The sequence below is a fragment of the Puntigrus tetrazona genome, chromosome 22, assembly GCF_018831695.1.
Source record: "Puntigrus tetrazona isolate hp1 chromosome 22, ASM1883169v1, whole genome shotgun sequence".
NCBI lineage: Eukaryota > Metazoa > Chordata > Actinopteri > Cypriniformes > Cyprinidae > Puntigrus > Puntigrus tetrazona.
In genome coordinates, this window is record NC_056720.1 from 13,362,267 (window position 1) to 13,377,248 (window position 14,982).

The window sequence follows — 14,982 nt, forward strand, 5'->3', positions numbered from 1 at the left end:
TCTCAGATGTCGAAGTTGACATGACATATTTGCATTTTTAAGGGGGGAAAAAAAAGCTATGGAGACAGTAACACGCAATGTTTTGCAAAAACCAAAAATGACAAGAAACATGTTGGGTTGGGCAGGTTGTATCACTTTCCTGCACGTCTAATAAGTACATGTCTTGGCTTCATAACTAGTCTGAATAATGGTGTAGTTGTTATGGAAATGTAGGCTTTTAAAAAACAAGTGAATGTAACCCATAAAAATGGCTTTCTTTATTTAGATAAAAACACCTTCATACTTAGAAAGTCAATCTGTACATCCTTTGCATTTTAAGCCTTTCAATCTCTCAAATGTGCGTAGACGGATAATGATAGCATATGAATAATATGACATTTGTATACACAACCTAACATCTTTTTACATAAGAACAAATCTTTGTTGAATGTCCGGGAGAGATTCAAAGCAGGCACGCGCACTTGAATAATATCACAACGTGACTATGCGTGCTTGCACACTGTCATTGTGCCACTGTCAAACAAACTCATTTCAAGTCCAAATAAACACCGCATTGTGTAAAAGATTGGCGCGTGTCATCTATTTAAAGATAAAGTACTTTTCTCTCAACTTAATTTTGTTATTCAAAGCGAGCCTTTTATTAGATGCAAATAGCTTTACATCATCTCTACACGGTAATGCAATCTAATGGCCGAAAGCCCAAACTCCCAAAAGCAGAAAAACATTATGATTAAGAAATGCTTCTGCCTTTATATTGCAATATTTTAAGCAAAACTGTGCTACTACTCTGGTAATTACGCCTTCACGGTCTGCTCTTACTGGTGGAATGTTCAATCAATTTGAATCAATTCAAATGATTTTTTTAAAAAGGAGCAAATCAAATCAATCAATCAATCAATCATTTTTATTTATATAGCGCTTTTAACAACACAGGTTGCATCAAAGCACTGTACAGTATAATGTAGAAATGACTTTTGAGTGAATTAATGATTCAGATTCAGATTCAAAACAAAAACGGCATTCTTGACTATTAATGAGCTGAATTGGCTCAGACTTCTAGACATGAAGATTTATATGATACTCAACAGTGATGATAAATAATTTTTCATACTGGATTGCATGATTGTAGATATTCATACACTGCTTCTTGATGTCTGTGTGTGTTAAATATTTATATGCATTACATACATTTTAAATGAATTCATTCTAACTGTTAACCTGTTGGTTACATAAAACCTAAGCATACATACAAAAAATTTACTTTGATAGCACAGCTGATGATGGCTGCACTGATTTCTCTGCTTCTCAACAGAGAGAGGTCAAACATAATAAGTTTAAGGTTAAGAGTCTGTCACGAATGAGGGGTCTGAGGCGTGCGGATCCATGTGCAGGCTTTTATTGAGCAAAGGCATGGTCAAAACAGGCAGGCATCAAACAGGGCGAACAGGAGTATCAGAGGCAAGGCAACAACAAAATCCAAATACAGGCAGAGGTCGGGTCAAGCAGCAAACAATCACAGAATCAGAAGACAGGCAGGGTCAAAACCAAGGAATCTATAACTCGGGAAACACTCGGAAACTCAGGAACAACAATAGTACAGGCGAACAATGCAACCTGCAGGTGAGGGGCCTGCTACAGCATTTATAGTGTTCTAACAGGAAGTAGCAGCAGAGGGAGTGATCACAGATCACCCAGAGGTAAGAGCTTCCTCTGCTGGCTTGGTGACAGAGCCCAACTAAAACAAACACTGATCTCCATGATGGTGACATTATTTTAACCAAGAAAACATTATCGTCTGAACCAACAGGAGGTGTTCCTCACTAATAGACAATCATCATTTAATTAGTCACTTAATTATCTCATTAACTTTAAGTCTTTAACCTTTTAGAAGTCATCAGCAAAGTACTCAAAGGTAATAAGATGCTGTACTCATACCCAACACTGCAAGTTTAATGCAAGTGTCTAATGTGTCATTGACTGACTGGTTTCCGGTAATAAAGTGGATCTGGTAGTTTGTTGCCATTGTGGAGCTTGGTAATTTGAGCTGGCAGCAGAGTGAGAAGATACCTCCTTTCTGGAGTTGGTTGGGTGACACTCACCAGAGAATTCTTTGGACGAATTGGGCATGGCAAACGCATATGCCCACCAGCTGACAGGTGAATAAATCTTTCTGATCCATAACTGGAGAGACAGCTAAAATTTGGGGTTCCAAACCTTGTCGGTATGTCGTCATCAGCGACTTCTCAGTGAATATTCTTGGATTGTCATAGTACGTTGTGTGAGGTAGTACAGCTGTTCACCCACGACAGTATCCCCATCAGCTCTTCCAAACACCTCCTTGAAGTGAGAAATGATATTCTAAACAGATCATGTAGCCGGGCCAGCCTGGGCCTATATCATCCTTGCCTATTGGAATGCAGCTCCAGACAGTAGCGAGATCATATATACTTTCTTAGCTTGATCTGAAGGACACAGTTGAGATTGCATGGTGAAAACGAGCAAGCATTGCAGCGGAAACCCATTGCACTCATCCGCCTTACCAGAGTAGGGTGGCAGTTGGGCCATTGGACTGTTGAATGACGGTGGCAAAGAAGTGCTCAGTGCTGGCAGATTGCTGACAGGTGATTCCAGTGGTGATGTGGAGACTCGTGGATGCTGGAGCACTCTGCAAAGTAAATCCAAGCGTTCCTGGAATTAATCGACTGTACTCATACTGAGTCAGCATTGTTGGTCTGGTCTTCAGTTACAAAATGGACCTAGACACTGGTAGGTGAAATAATTAAAAGGTTTTATTGACACAGCTGAGAATAGTAGATGACGAGGAATGGACAGGAGGTGAGTATTGATGCTGAGAGTTAGTTTGTCTGGAGAATAATGAAACTTGACTTGGATATTTCTCATAACGGGATCATTGGAGCTTAGAACTGGACACGGATGATCTGGAGGATAAGGTAAGTTTTCAAGGCAAGAAGCAAACAGCTACTCAAACTCAATAGACCGTCAGCGAGGTCCACTTCCTGTATAATGAGACCAGACACTGAGGAAACTGTTGTGTGCTTGCATGCAGTGTCTTAATGATGATGTTATTCAGCTGTGGCTGGTTAGCACCCAGGTGACAGGGAGCATTGTGGTTGGCTGACAGTTGTGCTGGATGGTGGTTGGCTGGTGGAAGAGACTGGCAGATACCTAACAATGTCACAATACCGCGACTATTTTTGGCCAGGGACATGATGTTGTTGTCGGACCAATGTTTGCTGGTCCCTTACCATCCCTTCTGGATTATTAATTTTGTATATTATGTAAAACTTATCACGCAAATGAAATGTTAAAATTCTATACGTATTATAATTTTACGAACTAAATAATGCCAATTTGGCCAATCAGACTAAAGCAAGGTTTCATTTCTTATGCAAAGCAATGTTTTTTCTTTGGTTAAAATATGAAGACATTCTCCTGACATAATGTATTTGTGACTGTGAGGAGGAGAGACGTTCCAGATTGACTTCCAGATTAGCTGTTTATCAAAGGCTTTTAAAATGAGCACTTTACAAGTATATACTGTACTTAAATAGTGTTTTTGGACGCTTAATCGCATACTATTATGAAAATATATTATAAAATGTATAAAATGACATGTTACATGAGCTGAAAAAAGTCTTAAATAGAACTTAAAGGCATCATATTATTGCTTTTTTGTGTTTTTGAATATGGTTCAAGTGTGCTGCTAAATTTGATGACACTTTGGGTAAATTTACTATCTATTCTATTAAAACTTGAGTGTCATGTGTTTAAATACAATTGTTATAATATACTTAAGCATGACAGAAGATGTGGTATATATAATTAAGTTGAAAATTGGAAAACTCAATATAGCAATTTTAAGTAGTTAAGTTTTGACTTCCAGATTAAAGTCGGTCACCAATCGGCAAAGTCAATGCCTCGTCTTTACAAGAGTTCTTGCTCTCAACATCAGTGCATCTGCTGTTAAATGTTGCATATAGCATTTACTCTAGATTTTTGGCTTTATGGCTGATTGAATTCATTAAAATGTGAGTTTGGCAAGCAGTTTTGTTCTTATATAGTTTAGTAGAAACTGTACTTGCCTGGAAATGCATTTTCCTATCTGTCAGAAACTTTAAAATTGAAAGTTGCATTTATCCAAATGCTTGTTTTGCAGCAAAAATGTTGCATATTTGAAACAACGTCTTTATTTGTTACCACTTTTCAGGAACCTGGAATATTCGGCTGCTTACAAAGCTGCCCACAACATTGTTGAAAGATGGTGAAGAATGCATTGCAAATCTAGACAAAAGAAAATCGACGGATATTGGAGAAAGCGTTACAGCATCAGCTCTTTATTCTTCGAAAGTTAGAAACGAAAAGGTCAGTTAGAGGTAAGAACATTGTTTTATCTAAAGACATGCACACTGGCGAACGGGTTCACTCACTGTCGGTTTTTAGGCTTACGTATTTAAAAATGCTGTGTATTTACAGATATCCAGGGCATTTAGACTTCTTGTGGGAGAAAAACCCATGGTATGGCATTTGGTTCAGTTGTTTTGCACTTTACTCATTAACTGAGTGAATGTTTGTATTTTAAGCATTCCTCTTATTTGTTTTTTTAAATGAATATTTTTGAATTGTTTTCAATGTAAATGAACAACATGCGTTAATAAAGAGTTTTTAAAAATTAATAATTTTGTCTGGAACTCATGATCTCAAAATTTTAACGGCATATACCTCGCAAATAACATATTTTATACATTGTATTCACATCTGGATATTAAACTTAACAAATGTAATAAAGAAAAGGAGAAAAAAATCATCTAAATTACACGTTTAACAAAAAGTGGTACAAAACCAGACAAACCCCAATTTTTTCAACATAGATTTTATTACATTTATTAAAACAGGGACTTGCTGACACCTACTGGCAGTTTTACTGTCATATCTATTTATCAATGACAGACTTAAACCAGCACTAAAACACATTCAGTAAAATATCAGTTATCAGTATTGACCATGTATAAATAATAGTTCATTTAATAAGGCATATTGTTTTCATTGAATAGAAACCTTTTTGAAAAAAATTAGACAACAACATCCTCCTCCCTGAATTAAGTTTTACAATACGACCATTGATTACATCTGAAACTTTCTATCTACTTGTAAAATATAAGTACACAAGACACCAGACATAGAGTTTCCTTTCACTAAAAATACAGTGCTTTAAAATAAAACAAGAATTGATGTTCTTGTCTGTCGTCCTCTGCCTTCTGCTTCGGTTTTTAAGGTTCCCCCTTTGATTCAGTCTTAGAATCCAGTTTGTTTCTGGACCTTGTCTTTACAAAAGACAGCAGTGTGAAAAAAAGAAAAATCTGAAGACCCTTTAAAGGAGACAAAGCATAGTGGTCAGTCGCCAACCAATTCAAGACGTAATTTTTTAAAACATCGACTTGAAATCGTTTCACAAAATCTCTTCTGAATATGTCAGTGAATACAGTGTAATAACGCACCTGCGTCGTGTTGCAGAGACAGAAGACCACACTGAGAATGATGTAAAGTGTTTTCTCATGAGTAATAAGCACAAAATAGCCAACGACCCAGGACAAACCGAGCACCACGGCCAGAGAGAAACTGCTCAAAATCTTCTTCTTCATAGGAGTCCCCCGTGAGCTAAAGAATCAAAATTGTAACTATTACGGAAATGCTTCAAAGCTTCATTGCTTAGCGTTAAAGGAACGTTATCAACTGAATCAAACGCGTTTACATTATCCCAGAGTTTGTTTTAACCAAAGGTCGTTCGTTCAGTTGTACCTCTTGAGGTTGGGATTCGCACAGCAGATGGTTTGAGAGAAATAGACGAGAAGAGATGTGTTAAAACACAACATGACCGCTAGAGGGAGCAAGAAACCCCACAACATCGGCCGCTTCGGATCAAACCTTCCCGCCTTGTCCAGAGACGCCAACCAACAGCTACGACAATAAAGAGGAATGCGTGAGTAACGTTTCGCATTACAAATGAAATACCATTTATTTCGATTTATTACTGCAATCGTAAACAGTAGTTTTACCGCCTGTTATCTTTTAGCTATTTAACTATAGTAGATAACTGAGCGGAAGTCTCGCGCGTTCACAGGAAATAGCTTACTGATGAGGTGAAATATAAGGTGGATAAAGCAATGATAGTGATTTTATACTTACAACGCCTCTTGTCGATAACCTAAAGGGTCCCTAAAGCTGTAGGTGGTGGACAGAGAGATGCCAACAATAGCAGCAGGCAGACCTAGACATTTTATTATTATTATTATTATTATTATAAACGATACGATTATCCTCATGCTCATTTCCAATTAGTTAATTGTCATCTTTAGTAAATCTTAAAAAGAATATAAATTTCCATACTGTACATTATAATGTTGCGAAGATTAAATTAATATATCGCAATTAAAATGATTTATTCGCTTTTATAGAAGTTCACGACTAAATAGTAAACAATTAATATTAACGTACTACGACAATACATTAGTATCAGTCAGAGTTTTACTATTAAATACTAACGTCTGTTTTTTTTAATTTACTAGTTATGCAAACAGAATCAAACTGTGATGATTTCAGTATGTATAAATGTACCCCAGCCGACAGTCATGGCGATGGTGCGGAAAGCTTTGGGCGGACCGTTGAGGGCATTTCTAATGAGGAAAAACACATGAGCCGCATACAAGATGTTCCAGGCAAACGTGGACAGCAGGAAGTACTGCAGCAGGGCTGTGATCGCCGTACAAGGACCCTGATCGACTGTCTCCTGCACATCTGAAGAAGGAATAACATTCTTCTCTGAAACCGATGAGCTCTGGACCGGATTGTTGATCCCAAAAATGAAGAGAAGGTAGTAGGTGGTCATGCAGATACAGATGTTCACCAAGAGCATGGTGGAGAGGGCTCCTCTTTGTTTCCTGAAGAAATTGTGAAAAAATATATAAAAAATCAAGATGTTTAACCTAACACATTACTTAAAAATAAAACATTAAAAGTGAAATAATTTCACAGTATTATACTCTATAGTATGAATAATTTGCATTCATCGATTTGCTAAAAAAATGACATTTTACAGTGTTGTAAAATAGTATTTAAAAAAAAAAAAAAAAGTTCAATCATCCAGTATAGATAAGGTCCCAATATGCTTGATGAGGTCCCTAGAATACAGAATATATTTGTATTATTATAATTGTATTATGTAACTTTATCTTACACTATTACTCTACATATTTACCAGACAGCACGGTATATTAGAGGGATAGTTCACCTTCTTTTGGTCCCCACTGACTTGCATTTTTTTATTATTATTATTATTATGGAAAATGAGGACCAGTAAAACTGTGGGTGAATTATCCCTTTAAGATCCACTTATTCTTAAACACATCAATTACCTGGTCTTAATTTGATAAACCGCAGTGAGGACCAAACCCACGATAGACAGACTGCATCCCACAATACTGATCCAGTTTAAAGCCTCCGAATAAGTGTAGTCTGCTCTAAAGCTCTGCAAAGAGTAGAAACCAAGATTAACCGGTATGTTTTCTGAGAGTATGAAAGGTTTTAGACGCTGGGTTAATTAGAATAATGTAAAATAACAAACTGAATAATAAAAGACCACTAAAATCATTATCAAAATTGCTGTTTTCAAACCTACAGACCACTACAAGATATTTTTGATAGCTCACCCATAGAAATTGCTGTTTTAAGGCAAACCTGTATTGTTAAAATAGGATAGAAGAATTGTTGAATTTATTATCAAATCTTTAGTGAAATCCGAGAACTTTCTGGTCCTCCATTTCAGGGTGTTGATCATGAGACCCTTGCTGCAAGGCTACTATTACAAAAATATAAGGCAGCGAAAAATGTTACAGGTTTGGAACAACACGAGGGCAAGCTGTTTTTGTGTGAACAGCTAAAAATAGCTGGTAGCGAATGACAAGCTGTTTTGTACAGCTAAAAATAGACAAGTCGGGTTTGCAAATTGATGTTTGCAAATTGATGTGCCGCTCTTATTGGAAAAATAAGGTGGATAGGAAATCTCTAAGCAGCTCACTAGCTTTTAAAGTAGTTTATTGAAAACATGTATGTGATACTAACCACAAGAACTGCAAAGTTGGTGGTGTGGTTACATTTACATTGCACTCCATTGGGATTACGTATTTTGACGCAGCCCTCTGTTCTCCAGTCTCTACGAGCATAGTCCCAAAACACACATGCAAAGTCGGAAATGGAGCCAGACATATTCTGAAAACATACAGACAGCATGTATGGGTGTGTGTATATCCGTGCATGTTATTTTTACACACACACACACATATACCACAGTGCTGTTGAATGCTTGAATCTGATTGGCTGACGAACATTCTAAGTTCTGCAATTATTTTCCATAACAACGGAGCTGTTGGTGAAAACCAAACACTTTTGCACACACTCTCTTTCTTACTCTCTCTCACACACACACACACACACACACACACTCATAACTTAGCTATTAACTGCATTAGTCTGCTTATAAATGGCTCAAGTCTCCGTTACTAGGTCTACTAGCACTACTAGTACTACTACTAGGTTTTGAAATTAACAATGAAGGCGTTGAATGACATGCGCTTTCAAATAAACCAATTAAAATGAAAAACAAATACTGTCAGATTTTGTAATCTCATGCGAAACATGCATACAGACGCATCACTATTGAGGAGATGACCATTCAGCGTCGCTGATTTAATCTGACTAAACCAAAAAAAAGCACCAGTTTATCAAATTATTCAAATGTTAATGCAGTCTCCTTGCTGTTTTTGATGGACACATAATTATTACTTCCTCTGCCAGTGTGCTGTGGCAAGCTTTATGTGTCTACAAGTGTGATATTGCTTATATTAAAAATCTGAATAAGAAAATACAAAATGTCAATTATAATTAACTTGTTTTGCTCCAAATATTTTATGTCCTTATTACATATTTATTGCAATTATGATTTTAAATGTGTGTGCAGAATTTTTTCATTATTGCATATTAATTTATTTAAATATTCAGAAAAGTATATATATATATATATAGTTTTTATGATATTTATTATGTTGTGGTAATGACTGACTGTACGTTAATTCGTATGTAGGTGTTTTATTGACTAATAACACGAGTGATTCAGGAGCTTCTGTATGTTATGTAATCATTACAAGATGATCATTTACCTCAGGCATGATGCTGAACTCCACGTTATCAAGCAAGCTTTTGTCCGTGAGGCTGGCAGACACCACTCTTCTCTTGGTATCGAGTTCAGTCTTAAATTGTTTAGAGCTGAAAAAACGATCATTTTCATAAAGCACCACTCCAATACTGAGATTTCTGTTCCCTATGGGAAAAAAGAGGGGACAAAAAACGTATTCAAAACTTTGACTTTTAATTATGTGCCTCGAAATGAGAACAGAAACACAAACAGTACCCCAATCTTTCTGGGAATCATTCTGCAGTTTGATATTTAACAGGAGATCAGTGGGACTTCCTGAAGGGGATGTCATGTTAGCACCATCTGCAAGCAAACTGATTCTTTTGGGAGAATTCTCTGACAGTCCTAGTGAAATGCAGCTTAGTTTAGTTTTTCTGATATCATAAACAGATGTAACATCGTTACAGGTGAAGCATTTATATGTGAAGCATGTAAACGAGGTTTCGCTACGGACCTGTTATAGCGTAGAATTGCACTTGTGAGGTCCAGTTTGACAACCTGATGCTTTGCAGCGCTAGGTTTGGTTGCACCAGTACACTGGAGTTAATGCTACTCATGTTCAAAGCAAAATCCTCCAAAGCCTTTGTAAGACTACAGAAATGAGGCACGTGAAAAAGTATCCATATCATAATGCATCAACTAAATGCAATTGCTGTAAATGGACACATTAATTAATGCAGTCTGTCATTTTTTTTCAGTATGTTTTTAGCATAATAACATTTAATATTCATATTTTTTATATAAATAAAAACTACACAAAACGTTACACGATGTCATTTCTAAGTAATTAAAACATTTCTGTTGTTTATAACATTTAATAATTTAAAAAAAGAGTTTTTGTGCCTAAATAAAAATGTTTTGCACAAAAATATATATTTATTTATCATGGTAGGTACAGTTTATCTGACGTTTTGGTAAATAATTTGACAATAGAAAATTTAATTTAACACTGTAACTTTTTACATTTGTTTAAAAAAATATATATAATTAAATATTTATTTGTAACTGCCTTACCCAGAAATGTGTGATTTTTTTTGTTATTATAACACATTATAATGCGTGTTTGTGTGGGACAGGTATGTTTGAAGTATAAATACCTCTCAAAAGCATCATAGGTGTCTTCAGAGTATTGGTTTTTATCGGTTTGCATGAGTTGACTGATGGAAGCCACCACTGACTCTACAACCGACTGCAATGAAAATATATTATTAATATTAAAATATCAGTACATTTTTACGTTAATATGGTCTATTAATCCTGTCACATAAATATACCAGCGTATTTTACAGTCTGTGCATGCTTACCTCATTTAACACGGTGGCAGACAGCAGATTAGTGATGATCGTAGCAGCTGAGGTGATGTTGTAGGACGTCAGCTGCTCGGCTTTAGATGTAAGCATCTGGACACTGGAGGCAACGTCCATATTCCCTTCCAGGATTCCCTTTACAAAACAAAACCGTTGTGTCGAGTCTGTTTTCTAATCAAAAGCATGTTAAAATACACTCTAAAAGTTCACACCACGATGGCCTCAGTTAAACAGGATGTATATAATGTGCAGTTTTAATTATAAATTGATCACATAAAAATTTAAATGAAAATGGAATAATATAAACATCAAATATTCAAAATACTAATAAAAACTAAATAGTGCAAAGATGACACTCGCGTCAACATTGGTTTTTTGAAAGGGATAGTTCAGCCAAAAATGAAAATATGATGTTTATCTGCTTACCCCCAGGACATCCTGGGTGACTTTGTTTCTTCAGTAAAACACAAAGATTTTTAACTCAAACTTGTGCAGTCTGTCAGTAATATGATGGATGTCAGTGGGAAAAAAGCTAACAAACAAACACAGACGACAGTGTATGTTCACAAGCCGCAGGGTTTAATTTAGATTTTGTTTTGTGAGTCCCAGTGACTGCCATTATATGACTGACAGACTGCAACGGTTTGAGTTAAAAATCTGTTTGAAGAAACAAAGTCCACCGACATGATGGACGCCCTGGGGGTAAGCAGATAAACATCACATTTTCATTTTTGGCTGAACTATCCCTTTGTATATCAAAGATGTGAATACAGACATTGGCTTTGCTTTCGACCACCTCCAAGCCGCAGTCCAGCAATGTAATCCAATTAAATGTGGGAATGTGCAAAGTTGTTGAATTCAAACAATGAGCTGAGGCCATGGGAGTACCAGCTACAGAAGACATAAAGACACACAAGACCGGTTAGACGTGTTAACTTACAAAATACAAACCAAAACATGACATACCCAAACTCAAATAGTTGCTGAACGTATTTCTGACACAACTTAAGTTCAATTACTGCTCATTTATTTGTACGGTTTGTCAAGATAAAGGATCTATTTTGAAGCTACCTAGTTCCTCCTATTAATGCTTATGTCATGTTTTTGTATTTGTGAATGTTTGTATTTGTAATACTGCATACCACTGGCTGTTCCTGGAGGGCAAAGCTGTGTTGAATAACTAATCTGACCGATCGCAGCGAGTGGGAAGGTCAAACCGATGATTGTTTCCTCTGGACAGGTATTACCTGCAACAAAACCGTTTTTGGGAGCCGTCGTATCTTCAAGTCATTCTTCACCAAATCACAAAATGGTTTTACTTAAGCAAGCTAGAATTTAAGAGAACTCTTCAGAAATGCCTACCTGTAGATTGGGAAGCGGTTAAAAGTGGGTTAGGGCCAGAACTTGATTTTGACAAAGGAATCAAAGCAACTGTAGTGGAAGTAGGGGTGGTAGTGGTAGCAGCACTGGTGGTAGTAGAACTGGTAGTAGTAGAACTAGTAGTAGTTATAGTAGGGGTGGTAGTAGAACTGGTAGTAGTAGAACTAGTGGTAGTCATAATAGGGGTGGTAGTAGAACTGGTAGTAGCAGAACTAGTGGTAGTGATAATAGGGGTGGTAGTAGAACTGGTAGTAGTAGACTAGTGGTAGTTATAGGGGGTGGTAGTGATAATAGGGGTGGTAGTAGAACTGGTATTAGTAGAACTAGTGGTAGTGATAATAGGGGTGGTAGTAGAACTGGTAGTAGTAGAACTAGTGGTAGTTATAGTGGGGTGGTAGTGATAATAGGGGTGGTAGTAGAACTGGTATTAGTAGAACTAGTGGTAGTTATAATAGGGGTGGTAGTAGAACTGGTATTAGTAGAACTAGTGGTAGTGATAATAGGGGTGGTAGTAGAACTGGCAGTTGTGATATTAGGGTTGGTAATGAAGGTCCAAGTGGAAGGATCTCCATCAGGACTTGTTTGCAGTACCCCCTCATTTATAAATGCTGTTCAAACAGAAGGAAACAATTCCATTTAGATCAGTGCTATTTTAACCACTTCAAATAAATAAAAAGGGGCTTTGAAACGTCCATGAAATCTTTCCTTTTCACAAATGGTCCTTTATACCGGACAAGTGGAAATTATATCTGGAATATATCTGGAAAGTGCATAATTGAACCAAAAAAGTATATTCTAAGACTGTATTCTTTAGAGAAGACTGCATATTCTAAAACATCCTTTACACTAAGTGTGTGTGTGTGTGTGTGTGTGTATATATATATATATATATATATATATATATATATATATATATATATATATATATATATATATGTTCACTAGAGGATCTTCAGGAACCAAATAGTAAAAAATGAATAGTAATTGATTAACAAATTATGTAAAAACAAAACATAAAAGTGAAGTTATAAAGCCCCATATAAATCTGCTCATGCATGTAGAACTTGTTATATCTGAGTCACATTTAAGAACAAAATGGCTTCTGAAATGGTTTCCGAAACTGTCCTGGAGGAGCCCCTCATCTTATAGCCCTACATCTACATCAGTGGTCTAGTATCAGAGATACTACACAAATGTACCAGCAAATATTAAAAAAAAAAGTATGTAATTGAATGCAAAATTATCGCAATATAATTGTAAATGTAGTTTAAAACCGTGATTGATTTCAGAAAAAGAGATACATGCTTTTTTTCGATTAGTAACACTAATATATTAGTAATTAATAAAATAACGATTTCAAATAAATAAAGAGAATGGGGGGAGGGGTCACTGAAACTGCTTGAAAGTATAGACTGTGAAAGAAAAGTTAATCTGTAATAATCTCTTACCTGAAAGACATATGAGCAGCAGCATGAAGCGATCCATCATGACCCCACTGATGATCCAGATTTAGCTCTCATGAATGTCTGGTTATGACTTATGTATGATCTCAGATGTTGAGTTTGACATGACGTATTTGCATTTTTAAGTCGGAAAAGAGCTATGGACACGGTGATGCACAATGCTTTGCAAAAACCAAAAATGACTAGAAACATGTCGGGTCGGGCAGGTCATATAATTTTCCTACTTGGCATAACAGACAAATACACGCGTCTAGACTTTAATCACTAGTCTAAATGATAACAATATAGATTATTTTAAACGGTTAATCTACAAATTGGTGGCGTCCCAGATATAAACCGATTTCTTTATTAAAAAGGAAACAACCTTTGAATTTTTGGGGTGTTCTATGCCATTAATAATATCATAATAATAATAAAGAAAATACTTCAAGTCCAAATAAACACTGCATTGTGTGTAGGATTGGCGTGTGTCGCATGTTTAAAGATAAATTGCTTTTTTTCCTCGACTTCATTTTGTTATTCAAAGCGAGCCTTGTGTGAGATGCAAATAGCTGTCATTCACGCGTTTCAGACACACCATCGAAAAACAGGCAAATTAAGGCGGACTAATGGATAAAAGCCCGAACTCCATAGAGCAGAAAACCATTATGATAAAAAAAAAAACTATTCTGTATATTATATTAAATTAATATGTAGCAGCCTGTATGCAGCTGTGCACGTGTTGGACACTTGTTTACAATACAGACGGTCATTTGAAGGCTGGCAGGTCAGTGGGTTTTCCCTCCTGTCAGAACTGCTTAAGTCAAACGAAGCGTCGATTTCACTTTCTTCTTCTTCTTGTCGCTGCACTGTTAACGAGTTGACGCTGGTTCACGTCGAACCCAGGCGCTAACGTGAAATGGCGGTGACTGAAACGCACTGGAAGGTTATTAACGACCGTGTTTTTGGAACGAAGACGCAAACGTGCTGCGCAAGAACTTCCATAGGAAAGGAATAAAGCTGGGCGAGGAGCAAAAGGTTAAACACGTTAATCTTTGTAAGCTAATAAAGCTTTGGAACCCGATGAGAGTGATGGAGGATGCGCTTGACTAGAAACGTCTACTTCAGCTCAACCGTTTTGAACTGTCGTGCAATAACGGTTTTAATGTCTTTTACGCACTTTAATTTATGAGTTATTCTCTTAAAACGAGTACACTACAATGTAACGAAGCGTCTTAAAGATTCTTCTAAATAACTGACAACATCTATAGTTACGTATTGTGTCTTATAAGCAAACACACGTGGTAAAACCTGATGTCAGTCCTTAAAGGGATAGCTCACCTTACGCATTTTTTTTTCTGTTGAAAGAAAAATATTTTACATTTTTTGGCAAGCAAACACTCAACAGTGGCCATTGACCTCCATACATTTTCCCCATGTACTATGAGAGCAAATGGTTACCATCATTTTTTTTTCCGTTTGTGTCCAACAGAAGAACCCTTTTTGGGTGAACTGTTGCTTTAAGCAACTCACCAACCTTAAGTTAATTATCTGTGAAGCATTTCTATAAAACATCCCCCTTGGTTGC

The 14,982-nt window shown here is 36.5% G+C and overlaps 1 protein-coding gene across 3 annotated transcripts; it reads right to left on the bottom strand.

Annotated features, from left to right (window-relative positions):
* Window positions 1-5,027: 5,027 nt before the first annotated feature.
* On the bottom strand, window positions 5,028-14,729 carry LOC122327106 (adhesion G-protein coupled receptor G7-like). Of its 3 annotated transcripts, XM_043222284.1 has the most exons (15): window positions 13,401-14,729; window positions 11,715-11,819; window positions 11,348-11,463; window positions 10,570-10,707; window positions 10,363-10,454; window positions 9,720-9,856; window positions 9,482-9,610; window positions 9,231-9,391; window positions 8,137-8,283; window positions 7,431-7,543; window positions 6,634-6,956; window positions 6,205-6,286; window positions 5,818-5,976; window positions 5,517-5,676; window positions 5,028-5,387 (listed from the first exon to the last, which is right to left on the bottom strand). In XM_043222284.1, the coding sequence occupies exons 1-15, from the start codon at window positions 13,438-13,440 to the stop codon at window positions 5,289-5,291; spliced, it is 2,001 nt and encodes a 666-aa protein (XP_043078219.1). In that variant the 5' UTR covers window positions 13,441-14,729; the 3' UTR covers window positions 5,028-5,288. The 3 variants fall into 3 exon arrangements, with proteins under 3 accessions (XP_043078219.1, XP_043078220.1, XP_043078221.1); XM_043222285.1 differs by lacking the exons at window positions 11,348-11,463; window positions 13,401-14,729 and adding an exon at window positions 11,935-11,959; XM_043222286.1 differs by lacking the exons at window positions 11,348-11,463; window positions 11,715-11,819.
* Between the last annotated feature and the right edge of the window lie 253 nt (window positions 14,730-14,982).

Excerpts from the sequence above, each read along its gene's own strand:
- LOC122327106 (XM_043222284.1), bottom strand. The coding sequence starts at position 13,440 with ATGATGGATCGCTTCATGCTGCTGCTCATATGTCTTTCAG. Across the intron at positions 9,611-9,719 it reads GCAATTCTACGCTATAACAG|GACTGTCAGAGAATTCTCCC; the intron begins GTCCGTAGCGAA and ends GCATTTCACTAG. Across the intron at positions 8,284-9,230 it reads AGTTCAGCATCATGCCTGAG|AATATGTCTGGCTCCATTTC; the intron begins GTAAATGATCAT and ends GTATGTTTTCAG.